Source organism: Gigantopelta aegis, chromosome 9, assembly GCF_016097555.1.
Source record: "Gigantopelta aegis isolate Gae_Host chromosome 9, Gae_host_genome, whole genome shotgun sequence".
NCBI lineage: Eukaryota > Metazoa > Mollusca > Gastropoda > Neomphalida > Peltospiridae > Gigantopelta > Gigantopelta aegis.
The window spans coordinates 64350599-64367194 of record NC_054707.1 but is presented as its reverse complement, the minus strand read 5'-3'; the positions used below and the strand labels follow the sequence as shown (position 1 = coordinate 64367194).

The 16596-nt window shown below is 39.0% G+C and overlaps 1 protein-coding gene across 3 annotated transcripts in view; it reads left to right on the top strand.

Moving 5' to 3' along the window:
* Positions 1 to 16596, top strand: part of LOC121380609 (lactadherin-like) — a 107396-nt gene that overhangs the window by 37072 nt on the left and 53728 nt on the right. For 2 of the 3 annotated variants that reach the window (XM_041509507.1, XM_041509505.1), the window contains exons 1-2: positions 9033 to 9173; positions 9403 to 9970. In XM_041509507.1, the coding sequence (XP_041365441.1) occupies positions 9910 to 9970 (61 nt within the window). In that variant the 5' untranslated portion in view covers positions 9033 to 9173; positions 9403 to 9909. Of the gene's footprint in view, positions 1 to 9032; positions 9174 to 9402; positions 9971 to 16596 lie in introns of those variants that run through there. The other variant, XM_041509506.1, reaches the window with a different exon arrangement.

The window sequence follows — 16596 nt, the reverse complement described above, 5'->3', positions numbered from 1 at the left end:
TACTTAAATTGAGTATTATTGTTTGCATTATTGAAAATATTTAACAGCAATTATTTGTACATATAGTGTCTGTCGTGGACAGCGCTCTCTGGCGAAGTCAGACACTGTGTCCACGACATGCGTGCTTGAGAAGTTTTCTGATGGAAGCACGCCAAACAATTTCCATATCCATACAGAGATTGACAGACATGCAACCACCACAACCACCACCACCACCACCACCACAGCTTTGTAATATGGCGAAATAACAAGGCTATATTATATTATATTTCCATGCCATCAAAAACTAGAATACATTCTTTCAAAGAACCGTCTCACCGAAACATCGTCTTTCAATATTAATCAGCGGTCTCTCTTTTATAGCGACGTCTTCAATGTAAGTCGTTTTCTGGCGATTGTGTCCGGCATAATGTACAACGTCAAGGTGTATGTTGAGAATGCAAGAGTCGGCTTTCATAATATGGAAGATTTCTAAAGTAACCAGCGAGACAAAGGGCTCGAAACCCCGCGGGCATGTGGAGTGCCTCAATGCGCGAATTTCATCGCACCACTGAGTTATGCAACGGCGGCATAACTTCAACTTATATTAATATATTTACTGGCATAAACATCGTTTAGGGTGAATGAGATTCGAGATAGAGTTTCGCCCGTGTTGGGCTTATTATTAAAATATTTTAATGCTTGGCTAACTCTGCAAGAAGATGAAGACACGGTATAATATGTATAAACTGTCGTTACGTCACAACCTCATGTTTATTCATTCTTAAAAGAGTATGGTCCCAATCAGTGCTAAACGACTAGTATATCAAACGCCTGGGTATGTGCTGTATTGTCTTTGAGAAAGTATATGTTAACGTTTCCTTGCTAAGAAAGGAACAATTGTACGGCTTTTCTCTGAAGACCACGTGTCTAGTGGTTTTGTTAAATAAAAACAAACTTTAACTTAGGAAAATACACTTCTTGTTAAAATTTCTTTTTTGATATTGTATTTATCTGATTGCTTTAAATATGAAATTGAAGTTGTTTTTAACAGAATAGCCGACACTTCCCCAAACACATTTTTATTTAATGTCAATGTGATAACCATCGTATTGACCCAACTGTATATTAGTTGCCGTCATAAGGAAAGGGTGTTTCGAAAGGGGTTTTCTTTAAGGTCTTTTAACATATACCTTGTCGAAACAAACGATTACGTTTATTAAACACCAATCTGTCTTAAGGGGACACTTTGCTAAATCGACATCTTCTAGTATAGTACAGGTTAACTTGTTTTAATCAGCCAATTTGTGTGTGATATTTTCAAATACGGCTGCTGGGCAATTCGGATGTGCTTTGGATGTGAATTATTATTGTGATGCATGGTACGGAGTATAATAGAATACAGTTATTTTCATTTAATTTTTCTGAACACACTTCAGTTATCTAGGCTGTCTGTTAAGAACAGCGAGTTAATGGTTCACTGTTAAGCTGTAGCCTAACCGGACGCGTGCGACGTGACAGATTTATCCGTCGCGCCATACGCGTGCGGTTAGGATACTGCGGTTGAAATCAATGATTTCTAAAATAATCACTCGCATCGCTCGCGTCCTGTTAGGATACAGCTTTAGGATACAGCTTTATTGGCCAGTTAGAGAGAAGTCGATATAGTGACCATACACCTCCCCATAGAGGCGTAAAAAAAACCTATAAGTTTGGGGGGGGGGGGGGGGGCAGTATTGGGACGCGAACCCAGCCATCTACCATTATTAATGCCGATAGTTTAACAACTTAGCCACCGAACCAGTTGTACTAGTATGGTCCAGCAACCGTTACATTGAACTACTCCCTTCTATTAACAATAATTAAGCATCTGTTGTGTATAGTTATAGCAGGATAGCACATACCACGGCCTTCATTCAGTCCATATCACTACTGCTGATTCACACAAGTCATTTTTTTTCCTTCTTGTTATTTTTAATTTCCGATTTTATTTATTACTTTTATTTGTTTTGTTGTGGGTTTTGTGTGTGTGTGTGTGTGTGTGTGTGTGTGTGTGTGTGTGTGTGTGTGTGTGTGTGTTTTGCTGGTTGGTTGGTTGGTTGTTGGTTTTTTCGTTGATGTTTTGGGGTTTTTTGCTTGTTTGTTGCTTTGTTTCTCTTTTGTTTTTCCTCTTTATTTTTATTTATTTATTTTTATTTTTATTTGTTTAAGTTTTGTGTGTTTTTCGTTTTGTTTTTGTTTTAGTTTTTAACCATAACTGGTAATCCGCTGGTATTTCTGTTGCTATGCTATTACATGTAGAAGGCCTGTAGTCGTAACGTACGGCGGATGTCAGTGTTTAATTGCATTAGACAGCCTTATCCTTTCTGACAGTTACGACTGACATTTACCTCAGGGGAGGGAGTTTTAAAATATCACAAAATAAAATCTGCTCTCATCAAACGCATTGCTCAATCCTTCTCTTGCCTCTAGTTGCCTTCTGTAACGATATACACCGTAAAGACTTCTTGACATATATATTTTTTTTTAGAAACTCGTCTACAATAAAGCCTGCAGGTTTCATAAAAATCTACAAAAAGGACGCAGAAGGTCATTGACCGTAACAAAAGCTTTGCCAAAGATCTACAAAATTGAACTTGTTTCTACTTCCCTGGTCCGTCGTGGACCAGACACGCACTGACACAGAACGAAAGCGACTGTGTTCCCATGTATCCTGATGGAAAGAAATAAAGGAAAACATTAAGTTGTATGGCGACATCTAGCTCAGTCGATAGAGCGCTCGCCTGAGGTGCTTACGCCGTATGATCGAACCACCTCAGTGGATCCATTCTCTGTTTATTTGGGGGGGGGGGGGGGGGGTCGTGTCATATATGTTGCACCACGACTGGTATATCAAAAGCCGTGCTGTTCTGTCTGTGGGAAAGTGCATTAAAAACAATCCCTTGCTGTTAATAGAAAAATGTAGCGGGTTTCCTATAAGACTAAGAATACAAAACTACCCGATGTTTGACATCCAATAGTCGATGTTTAATAAATCAATGTGCTCTAGTGGTGTCGATAAGGACATCCAAGTAATCAAACAGACAGGGAATTGTAGCCCACATTTAATGCTATCATAGTAATGTCTGTATTTCACACAAAGTTGTAATGTGGGATTGAATGTCAGTAATGTCCAAATGACTGCCAGTAGTGTCCAAATGACTGCCAATAGTGTCCAAATGACTGCCAGTAGTGTCCAAATGACTGCCAGTAGTGTCCAAATGACTACCAGTAGTATGGAACTGACTGCCAGTAGTGCCCAAATGACTGACAGTTGACTGCCAATAGTGTCCAAATGACTGCCAGTAACGCTGTCAACGTCTGACACTATGTATTGAGGGGTTTGGTTGCAGTCAATAGTTGCTGTTACTATTTGTATTATTCTTATTTCTTTCCCTTTGTTTGAAACCCAATAGTTGATGAGTTGTTCGTACTTGGGGTGTCGTTTAATATCCATTCATTTATTCATTTATTGTATTAAAAAATATCTGCGTCCATCTGCGTCAGTTAACGATCACTTGCAGATTTTGTGGAAACCAGATTTAACCCAGACGAATTTCAGGACCATTCTTAACATTCATTGCATTTTGATATGGCTGCTTTGTATATTTGAAAGTACATATATAACATTCCTTGCTTCTAGCCTCAACACACGCATACACGCACGTTTCCATACACGCACGCACACACACGCACACGCATATACACAGAGCCATGAGGTATTTTCTTTTGAATCGCCACAAAAGGCATATAAGCGAATATTGTACGAAGTCAGTGTGAAATGATTCTCCCCGTCAATGCCTATATCGTCTGGTTTATGTTAGATACCAACATAAAAAGAAATTTAATTTGTTCACAAGAAAGAATGTTTGCCGGTGCAATTCTCTCAAAGACCAATGAGCATAATCCCATAGTCCCATAGGTTGCGTGCAGTACTAGCCAGTACCAGCCCAGTGTTAATGCTATTCATTAAAGTTTCAAATACCAGACACACGCAAGAGAGAACCCGTGGCTATAATATGATTTTATTATTCCCTTGCACTGTATACTCGTGAATGCATGATATAAATATCACAGTGCAAGTAGGGATCTCAGAGACATTCAAGGATTGTGTTTAGTTGTGTGCAAACAAGAGACACACTATGATACGCAACATTGGATTCAATACACTATCTTTTTTTTTGTTGCTTTCAGTAATATGTGCAGATAACACACAAACGACAGACATTTAAAATATGATATAAAATTTGTTTGTTACATGGTATGGCTGTCGCGGTAATAAAAATTACAAGTGAAAGTATAATTCTGTAATAAACAGCAGAAGCACTAGGTTTTTTCCACCCTCTATTTCCCTTTTTCAAATAGAACATATATTATATCTCTTGAAAAGTAATATGTAGTTCACTTTCAAAATCGTTAAACGAAAACCGAAAATAATTACGCAAACTTAAAGATAAACATAAATATATATCACTGATATTACATTGTAATTCCTTTACATGTCATTTAGCAGTGATCTATTTGTCAGTCTTTCTGTCAGTCAGTCTTTCAGAGAGAGAGAGGGAGGTGTAGTGGCCTTACATCACCCCCACGGAGCCTCTAAAACATACCTTAGGTTGAAGGGATTTCATATTAGTGTAATACATTATGTATTATACACTAACATGTAAAGTTGTAGTTTGCCAAGGAAACGTTTTAGATGTATATTTATATTGGAGTTAGGTATCCCAAGGACTGATATGTATCTGGACGTTGTTAGAGAAACTGGAACAACATTCTGTGTTAATCAGTCTAATTTAGGATGGTATTCTATTCATGACTGCAGTCCTGGTTCGCTTTAGGATAATTTAACCTAATTTATTCACAATCGATTAGCGTAACGGACGTCATTAAAATCAGTCCATTAATACGTGACGTTACACCGATATTTCTTCCACTTCTGTACATACTAGCCAACCCTACCTTTCACTGCTGTGTTAAATCTAATCTATCTCTGTTACTACCCTACCTTTCACTGCTGTGTTAAATCTAATCTATCTCTGTTACTTGCTCTCCGTCTCGTTATATAGCGCTCATCTGATGCGCGGTCCGCCTGGGATCGATTCCCGTCGGTGGGCTCATTAGGCTATTTCTCGTTCCAGCCAGTGTACCTCGACTGGTATATCAAAGGCTGTGACATGTGCTATCCTATCTATGGAATGATGCATATAAAAGATCCCTTGCTACTTATGTAAAAATGAAGCGGGTTTTCTCTCTAAAACTATGTCAAAATGATCAAATGTTTGACATCCAGTAGCTGATTAAAAATCAATGTGCTCTAGTGGTGTCGTTTAACAAAACAAACTTTAACTTTATTTTTACTGCCTTTCTCATTCTTTGTATGTGTTTCTTTTAATTTTTTTCTCTCGTCTGTTGTTTGTCGGTCGGTCTGTCGGTCTTTACGACTGTATGTGTTTGTGTGTACATGTATATATTTTGTGTATGTAGGTAATTTAAACATTCCAATATATCGAATACTTGATTGCCTGTGACACGGAACCCGATTTGAATAATACTTAGCGAAACCGTCCGCAGGCTGTTTCACAGCAAGATGAAAATGTCAGAGTTTCAAAAAACACATTCATCAACGTTACTGTCGAGTAACCTGTACTTATGTGTGTAAATCATTATAGCTCACACTCCAACCAGCATTTAAAATACAAAAATGAGGATAGATAGACCGAAATACGGACGGACGAACGGATGGATAACTAGTTTAAAAAAAAAAATTCTCAGACTTCGCACTTTAAGGAGAGCTCTCTCTCTCTCTCTCTCTCTCTCTCTCTCTCTCTCTCTCTCTCTCTCTCTCTCTCTCTCTCTCTCTCTCTCTCTCTCTCTCTCTCTCTCTCTCCATCAAACCCTTGAGATTAGTTCAAGGAGAGTAATTTTTAGCTCCCCTGAGCATGTGAATTTACATGGTATCAATATGGTAATATCTTAAATGGCCCCCCATGACGTAAGTTAGGGGAGGAGTTAATCACTCCCAGAACGAGACATAGTCCATTAGTGACGCACTCGCCTGACGTGCAGTCAGTTTAGGATCGACCTCCATCGCTGGGCACATTGGGCTATTTTTCATTCCAGACAGTGCTTCACAATTGGTGTAGCAAAGACCATGGTCTGTACTGTCCTACCTATGGGATGGTACCTAATGAAATAAACTTTGATGCTAATTATCGAAAAAATTACCAGATGGAGTAGTGGTAGCGGGTTCCCTCTCTAATTATTTCTGTGATCTTTAACCATATGTTCGTAATTAAACCGTAATTAAAACATGTTGAGTGCCTCGTTAAATAAAGCACTTCTTTATTTTTAATCGCTCCTCTCATTTGTTTTCGTGGCGAAGTCTGTTGCCTGTGTGCACTAATTTTCGATAGCGTATGTATCACATAAAGTAGGTGTGAAACGGCTCGTGATCGGCGGAGAAAGGGAAACAAAGCAAAGAGAACTAATTTAAGCGGGCTGACTACCGAAAGCTGTGCAAATAAATCAGTCGTATTCCCTCCCTGCATGTTAGAGAAGCGAAAATCAACAAATTCGTGTGACTTGACCACGTCACTAATACATTACATAGGAGTCTGCTGCTGTATACGCCGTTTAAGGGGAGCTATCACCCTCGCTCCCCATCGCTCCCCTGAAACTAATTCAAGGAAAGTAATTTTAGCTCCCTTAGTATGTGAATTTATATAAGTATCAATACGATGATATTTTAAATGGTTCCCCATAATCTAAGAAACTAATCACTCCCCTCAGGGCTTTTTTGATATTTTATTTATTTTAATTTTTTTTATGTCGAGATCTGGATTACAAATTAAAGGTATATGATCCTCGAAAATCAATGTAAGGTATTTCTGGTTCAAAGTCTTAGTTTTTTTTACTTAGAATATTAAGTTGCGTTACATTCGATTTTTTCTTTGTCGTCCTCGTGCAAAGTCCTGAATAGTTCAAGGAGAGTATTTTTTTATCTCCCCTTTCAATGATAAATTTTATGGTATAAAGTTAGGGAAGCAATTTAGGACTCCCCTCAAGTATTTCACAGCGAGATTTGCTGTGTATAACAAACGCCTGTCTATTAAGGGCATTTTGAATATGATTATACTCATTCTAACCTGTATCGAGAGGCCTATGTATAGGAGATACCATTCTAAGATATCTCCCCAATAAAAACGTTCAGTGAATTTGAGCGTTTAGAAAACAATGACCGCAGCATTTGAGTAAAGGCATATCCGATAAGGAACTATGGTTAGCACGCACACATACAATATTCGTAATCCGATAGCTACAGGTGCTTTAAAAGGAAAAACTATTCCTACCGTCAAAAACAAAACGGAACGTCAAGAAGGATAACTCTAATTCTTTAATCCCAATGACATAACATTGTGATCGTCTCGCCTTGCAGTTTCAAAATATTGAAATAAATCAGTTTAATATTCAGATAAAGGCCTTGCAGTTTCAAAATATTGAAATAAATCAGTTTAATATTAAGATATTCAACATTCTTAATATAATATATGAATCAATTAATGCTGAAATATCGAAGAAAACAATAATGTTAATTATCTAATCATTGTTCAAGCATGCTGCCCAGAGTACACAACTCAATTATTTGGGCCGTCTGCTAGGGTCGGGGTTAATGGTTAGTTATTACTAGTTAATGGTTAGTGAAAGAGATGTCGGTGTAGTGGCCTTCTGAGCACTGGTGTAGCCAGGATTTTATACTGGGGACACCGCATTGGTGGGTGCACCCACACTGTCTAGGAGTCTTGTTTTGAGGTGACAAAATTATTATGAAGGGGGGTGGGGGGGGGGGTGGAGGGGTAGGTGTGATTGGTTGAGCCATGCCTTCCCCTCCCAGCTTAGACACTAAAATAATGCTTCCGAACCGTTAAATTGAGCTCTGGGTCCGAGCCGATACTGGGAAACGAACCTACTACCTACCAGTCTTACGCACTTGACTCCTATATCAATGAGGCCGGTATACCTATTGGATTACTTTTTTAATTTATTTAAATATTACATACTGATACGACAGCTCCTCATAAATGTGCCACCAACAATATAACGATATTCCTGTCTGGAAAATGCGTCTTGCATCAAATTTCTATTGGACTCGTATTAGTTTGGCCACTGGCGATGTCAGAGACTAAATCCGGGATGGGCGTGCCTGAACCTTTAGTAGATACGGGCACGTTAATAGAGTTCCCGTCCCCATCCCGTTCCAGTTCAGTTTGGCGGGAATCAAGTCGAGAGAAACGCATCTACTTGGAACCAAACTAACAACATTTTATTTATTCTTCCCTGGGGACCGAGTTATTGTACTGGATTTTGAAAGCGCCGGGACAATTATATTAAACAAATAACCCATCGCAGTCTTTGTGTAAAGTGTATTGAACTGTGTTGAAGTTACCCACAAAAGGTAACACATTTTCCCATGAAGGACCTTTTATCAAATACTCTCACCAAGGCAGTAACATCATTAAACAGATTAGGACAGTTAAACTGCAAAAGTCCTTTGTGAACCCAAACTGTTTTATGAGCAAGTATACGCTAATACAATTCACGCAGGTGAACTGGTGACTGGTAGCTATATAAATATTATTAGTCAACTGTGTTTGATCTGTGCGACAACTGAAATAAACTTCACATGCATCGGACGTCTCCGAGATCCTGCCTAGAGTCGTTATAGATACTCGAAGCGAAGACAGATTTTTTTAAAAAGAAAAGAAAAGAAAAAGAAAAAGAGAGGAAAATCCACCTCCACTGTTACCCACAGGGACCCTCAAATCCACCGTCGCCTCTTTAAATTAAGGCATTTTAAAAATGTGCCGGTAACGTCACGCTTTAGACTGCGGTGTAAGATACGTAAAGAGGACAAAAGGTACCCAGCCAATGGCTGGCAAGGTGTATTACAAACCCGCCTCAGCTGTTTGGGATATAGCGACAGCGTTAGCTTAGTGTGCTTTGATTTATGCTTCGTCTAGGTCGTGGTTTGTTGTGTATGGAATAAGTATATATACATATATCGTACACACACATCAGCCTATAGCTCTCTCAGTCGACAAGCGAGTTTTGCTGTTAGAAAATCATGCGGAACTTGGGTTCCCTACAACCCGACTGTATGTTGTTTTTCTTTTTTATAAACCACAAATCGGAAGCTATTTAAAAAAAATATATATTTAACTTTTTTTTCTTTATAAACGTTTCGCGCTTTTGGACAATTGTTTAAAATATTTTTTTTTGAAACTGATATGTATAAATAGTTTCGAAATAGCTTTTGCAACGTCTCCTTTTTTATATTTTCTTTAGATTTTTTTTCTATACAGATTTTGTTCTTGTTTTTTTCAGGAATCAGAAGACTTTTTCGTGGGTGTGTTTGCCATGGGTTCCGATAGCTGTTTACATGCTGATGGGAAATGTACTGTTTTGGAATACACGTGATTTCAGATACTGTGGATTACAATACGGAAGAAAGCCTTTACAGCTTTGACTTACTTAACGTGCTTGTTTTCGAATTGGAATTCATATCGGAGGATATACTATTGGATATTCTAACATACAGAAAACATAAACCAGTTAACATTTGAAGAAACTTAGCGAATTTGTGTTCAGAACTATTTCAATACAAAAGAGTTTGTGTTCAGAAATAGATCAGTACAAAAGTTTGTGTTGAAAATTATTTCAATCCAAACGTTTGCGTTGATACTTATTTAATACAAACGAGAGTGTGTTGGTAATTATTTCAGCACAGAAGAGTTTGTGTTGAGATTGGAAGACGAGACTTGTGAAGTACTTACAGTCTTTGTGTTGGATTTTACCACGTGGAGGAAGGTTTACGTTTCTGTGATATACAACATGTGGAAGGTTGGAGTGTTTGTGTTTGCTGTGATATTCGTGCCATCGGCGTTTGGTGGGGGTAAGTACCGTGCTTTCACGAATTTTATTTTATTAAAATAGTTGAGTACAAATAATTAATTTATATAAATTAAAAAAGTAAAGCCAGTGGTGGAGACTATTGAAGATATATTTTCTAAGTACAATGTTAAAAAAACAACCCACAATACACATACACATATATTATTTTATTGAACTATATATGAATAATATCAGGACTGTATTATCCTAAAAATAACAGTATGGGGGAAGTAATAACAGAATCATCGCACAATAATTCAGGGTGGGGATTTTTTCGGGGATTTTTTCCTTCTTTTCTGGGGGCAGCTGCTCCGTGCGCCCATATTATAAAAAGAAATTCCATAACTAACTGCCAGCTTTATTGTCATATATAGTTTTTCTATTCACAAGATTTCGCGAATTATTACTTCAACTTGTGTACATTTGTTACATGGCATATAAATTTAGATTTGTTATAATTATTTGTTCCTTTTTTGTTGGTGTGGTAGTGGTTATGTTTGTTTGGTTTGTTTGTTTATTGTTAGGTTTTTTGTTGTTGTTGTTAGGGTGTTTTGGGTGTGTGTGGGGGTTTTTTTTGTTTGTTTGTTTTTTTTTTTTTTTTTTTTTTTTTTGGGGGGGGGTGCTTTTTTTTAAATCACTGACGCAACCATATGATATTAAATATTCTGTATACGTTTCAAAAATGTAAAAAACAACAACATGCTTCACGTGGATTATACTCGAATTTTATAAACCAAAAACTTGATATAACAACCAGTTATCCCTACACATGACTTTGGATAACTCTTTCTCATTATAAATCAGTGCAAATAACTTTAATACAAAGGGCACCTGCTCATAAACATCACATTTCGTGGCCCATTTGATTGGCTATTACCGAGAGGTTTGATTGTATATGTTCAATGAAACCGTTTACTCTCTAGCTGCGTCTTCTAATATGTTTACTCAACTCTAATTATCCTAGAAATGCGGTTATTGTAAACACACGTAGACCCGGCGCACGGGTTAGGTGGAATTAATCGACAAATGGCTGCTAACGATTATCAAGTAGATCATGTCAATTCGCCGGGCGCTGTCTACAAATTGGTTATACCAGGCTGTTGAACTTCACCGCAAACATGTCATACGTGACACGCTGGTTACAGAACTTTAAGTTAGTGGAACTAAAAGAAAAAATATGCACGAAACAAAAACAAAATGATTGCAACAGTGTCAAATGTATTAATGTTTAAGATATAATTATCTTTTGGTCTTAGTATCATGGTAAACGGCTTGTTTTTTTATTAATTGTTTTGGGGTTTTTGGTGGGTTTGGTGGAAGTGTTTTTTCGGGTGTTGGGGTGGGGTGCTGTAATTGTTGTTTGTTTGTTGTTGTTTTGGGGTTTTTTTAAGGAACATTATTTTATAAACTTTGGGTAAAATATATTGAATATTAAATATTTTATAGATTTTTGTTTTAGTATTTATAAATTAAGTTATGTACATTCCAGATTTATTTAAGTTTATCATTTCAGCCTCATCATGCAAAGAGTGTTGTAATTAGCCACTATTTTAGCACACACACACACACACACACACACACACACACACACACACACACACACACACACACACACAAGAGATAAAAAAAGAAAGAAAAAAGAAACATGATTTATGAACCAGAAGACACTTAACCTCAAACTTTCCATTTTGTTTTCAATAACAGGAGATTTCCATCCTTTGACAGTTATGGATTTTGTTATTTCTTTCTCTTCTTTTTTTTTTTTTTTTTTTAGCAAAATCATCAAACGCGGATTTTAAAACCCTATCACAAACACATATGAACACCTGTACAGCTTGCACCAGCTGCGAGAGTTTTATAAATACACCAACCACAGTTCTTTCATGTCCGAGATATTTGCTAACAATCATCAGTGTCCGATGAACGGTACACACCATTCTCTTGAGAGCCTGATGTAAGGCAAGACAAGGGCGCGATCGATTCGCTGTTACGCCAGTAACTCCAGCATGGGGTGCGGGACGTGTTGGGTTTTATTAGATGCTCCGCGTCACAAGTTAGACAAATAGTTCGTTCTTGGTTTACAGTCGCGTCACGTATCGTATGTGAACATGCAGGTATACTGAGGGGCAGTATCATATTGCCGTATCGCACGGCTTTAATTCATGTGTATGCAATGTGTCTCGTAGCTCCGAGCTATTCGTAAAACCTAGCCGTATCACCCGCTCCGCATCGGTCTTGTTTTATGATAAAAAATTAGCAAAATCATCAATCGCGGATTTTAAAACACCTGTACATGTGTACATCTTTGGAATACCTCACGAGTTTTACACTCCTTTAAGCTTATGGATACAGTATATGCTATGATAACAATTATGTAGATCTAACCGCAGCTTTGTGGACATATGTCGTTTTCAGGGCCGCACCAGCGTGGGGGGTGGGGGTGGGGGGTGGGGGGTAAGATTGCAGATGACACCTCAGAAAATGTCCCCTTTTTTGGTTTAAAAGAGCCCTTTCGTTTAGTCGGAGAAGACCCTATATTATTGAATACTAATTTTGTTTTTTGTTTTTTTTAGCCACAACCCCTAATTATTTTAAGCTTTTGTAGAAGTAAGTAAAATTTAACTGCGTTTTACGGTTATGGGGCACATGTACCAGTACTATTTGTAGGTGGATGCATTCATTTTTTGTTTTGTTTCTTTGTAAATAGAAGCTAGGGGCACACACATAACGTCCGTAGGTAAATATGAGGACTGCTTGTAAACACAAACAAAGGCTTGCATAGGTATTTGACGTAAATGGTATATACTAGGTTTGTGGCCATTCACTATGAATTGCTCGAAGATATTTTTTTCTTTCTTTTCTTTCACTTTAAATTTACTTTACTGATTATGCTTATCAAAGGTTGAAAAACGTCACCTTGGACGCACTCCTTACAAGAAAAGAGGCTCGTGAATATACTTGGATCCGCCTTTGGGCAGGTGCCCCTCCCCTCCCCCCCCCCCCCCCCCCCCTAAACAACAAACGCAAAGATACATTTTTAGTTTAAGAGTGTCCTTTCGTTTTTCAACATGCCGAAGACCCTATATTACTGTGCCCTAAATCTGTTTACAAGACCCACCCACCCCACCCCACCCCCACCCCCCCCCCTTGGTTATTTCAGTCTAGATACGACCCTGACATTGTCGTAAATGCATCATCGTAAATGCGTAAATGCGTCGACACCCATCTTACTTAGTTTTGGGCGCAGTCCACAAACATCTTTACGGCGAAGGCAAACGCCGGCTTGCCGCCTGAAAAGATATCTTTAAATCTAAAATAGTGGATATTTCTTTGAACAAGCAGTGAGATAACATGAGCGATAGCGCGTTACGTATTTGCTTACTCCACTTACCCTCGGTCCACCTGGGATAATTTCGCCGAGAACACGAGACAGGTAAAGGTTAGCCGCGCGGGACTAGCCAGACTGGGGTATACGGATGTACGAAGGTGTGACAGCACCAGTGCACGAATGCATGGTATTCTTGGCGGTCTGGCTCCTTTAAAGCGCTTTCGATAACGTCGCATATTCACGTTGAGGTAGCAGGCTCATAAGACGCTCCCCGCCCCCCACCACCACCACCACACCACACACACATACACACACGAGGACGAAAATTTACGGTTTTTTGTCGTACTCTTTAAAAATAAAAGTAAAAATATGGCTTGTGCCCCTCCCTCCACTAGAGGCTGTGACTCCACCCCCCCCCCCCCCCCCCCCCCCCCCACACACCCACACACACCACACCACACATGCACACACACACACCACATACACACACACACACACACACCACACACACACACACACACACACACACACACACACACACACACACACGATATCGTTCCTACGGGGTGATTATAAGGTGTCGATCTCGAGGGGGATAGGTGCTTGGTTCGCATTCTGCTACCAGCTTGAGCCCAGGGTGAGTTGTATCGGCTTAATGTTGAGGTATAAAGCAACTACACCGACTTTTACCTCACTAACTAGTAAGCCACTGACCTGGACAGACAACCCACAAAGATGAATTTGTAACCAGGACAGTATGCCTGAACTTTAATCTATAATAATTATAACACGCAAGGCATCTTTAACAGTTTCCGATCGTTCTGACCGCGTCTTTTGTTTTGATATGCACTGCTGACAACTTTCTTTGTACTAATCCGATGCCACACTTAGTACTGAGGGCTGGTCGGTTTTTTTGTGGGTTTTTTTATGGGGGTTTGTTTGTTTGTTGTTGTTTTTTTGTTGTTGATGTTGTTGTTGTTGTTGTTGTTTGTTTGTTTGTTTTTGTTGTTTTTTGGGGGAGTTTTTTTGTTTTTGTTGTTGTTGTTTTTTGTTTGGTTTTTGGGGGGAGCCCAACATAACGCTGTCACAACCCATGAAAAGTTTCCTATGCGAAACGCGGGTTACATCTAGTAATATATGAAAGCACAAAGAGTTATGTCGTAGGATTCGAACCTCCTGCACTGGTTCGCGTGGTATTACACAGTTCTCAGTATTAACCCCACGGCCACCGGGTCAACCCCGATAACAGATTAAAATAAAATAAAAATAAAACAGTGTACACGTCAACACTGGTCCAGTGTCTTGTGTGGCGGTGAGGTGACTTTCCACCTGTAAATGAACTCGCTTGTCGCCTACAGCGTGCCACAATTTGGGTAATAATCGTATTCAGTTTAATACTAACATTGGCTTATGATACGTTACGAGGGGACGCATATCTTAGGGCCAGCCTAGGGCGTTATATGGCCTTACGCAGACGCTAGAATTGACAACTTGACCTCAGCTATACGTACCTGTTAACCTGTATTACTAGGCACCGGCTTCGGTGGTGTAGTGGTTCAGTCATTGCTCTTTAAGGTTGGTAGGTACTGGGTTCACATCCCGGTATGGGCTCCCACTCAGAGCGAGTTTTGAAGGGTCAGCTGGGAAATGTTAAGCCACTACGCCAATTAGAAACCATTAAATCTGTATCCTAACCGGCCGCGAGCGACGCGAGCGATGCGAGTGATTATTTTAGAAAGCATTGATATCAATAATGATTGCCGTATCCTAACTGGAAGCGTGCGACGCAACACATTTATCCGCCGCGCCGTACGTGTGCGGTTAGGATACGGCGATTCAAATCAATGATTTCTAAAATAATCGCTCGCGGCCGGTTAGAATACAGCTTTACGAATAACCGTTTAGCACTGTCCTGTACAGACAGATCGTGTGCCCAAAGCAACGTGCTTCAACCTGAAGCAAAATAATAAAATAATATGAAATGAATTTATGGGCGAATCCAGGATTGTTCTTAAGAGGGGGTAAAAATCAACCCCCAAAACAACAACCCCCAACTCTCCTCCTACCCCCCCCCCCCCCCCCACACACACACACCCCAAAACAAAAATCCAACAAAAACAACAACACAACCCCCATCACTTGTTTGGCTGTCAGTTTTAAATTTTCAGGGTTTTTTCATCCAAACAAAATCATATAGCCTATGCCATTTAGGATACTAACAATTTGCAGAAATATAACTATTAACCTATGTCTTTCTCTGTATTGTGTAAATGCCGTATTTCATGTCACAAATACGGGGACATCTCATACTACAATATATATATTTATGGAAATAAAATCCGACTACTTCACGCCGAGATAACATTGTCATGTTTCGATTATGTTCAAGTCATGTCCGGTAGGCCTGGGGCGGATCCAAGGGGTTCTAGAAGTGGGCACCCCTGTCCCAGAACAGAACAGAACAGAACATTATTACACTCAAACGCCCAAAGAATCCAGTTCGTTTTATTAGTGGGATAACGGTTGCATGGTATCAAAGAAGAAAGTTCCGTGTCACAGTTCGAGGTGCAAATATGTACGGAGTGATCTGCGCTGTGATTAGTAGTAATATCTGACATTGATTATTTTTGCAAATTCTATTATCCATTGGCAATAAATAAATACATTTTTATTTGTTATACAGTTGTTATGCAATATACATCAAAGGTTGAAATTAGTGTAAGGACCCCCCCCCCCCCTTCCCCATGGAACTGCGATTTTCAACAAAAATTACAGTTGCTAACAAAACAATTAATTAAATTTCTTAAATGGTATGCGACTCCCCATTTTCTTGTGAGGTGCCACACGTTTTATTGGTATACTTCCTGGGTGTGTTGATACACTGATTATATTGGTTTTATTAGTAAACGTTAACATTATCGGCAATAGGAATTGATTTGGTCCGTTGGAACCTGAATAGCTCAGTAGGCAATGTGCTTATACATGTCTATAAATAATGCATGTTAGCCTACTTTACGCGCAGGACAAAGATTACCAAACTGTTTTTATTATTAGTGTTTTTCATAGGCCCTTTTATTAACAGAAATTTCACACTCACCAAAAAAGAACACATACATTTTCACGCTGATCCGAAAATCAACATTGACGTCAAAGGCTGCCAGATAAGACGAAATATGCAACAAGTGCACCAAATGGACACGGGTGCGAAATCTCTGATGGCGACTCAGTCTTTTGTGCACTTCCATCTCTCTGTTACATCAACTAAAATCTCAGATACCAAGTGAAGTTGAAGTTTGCTT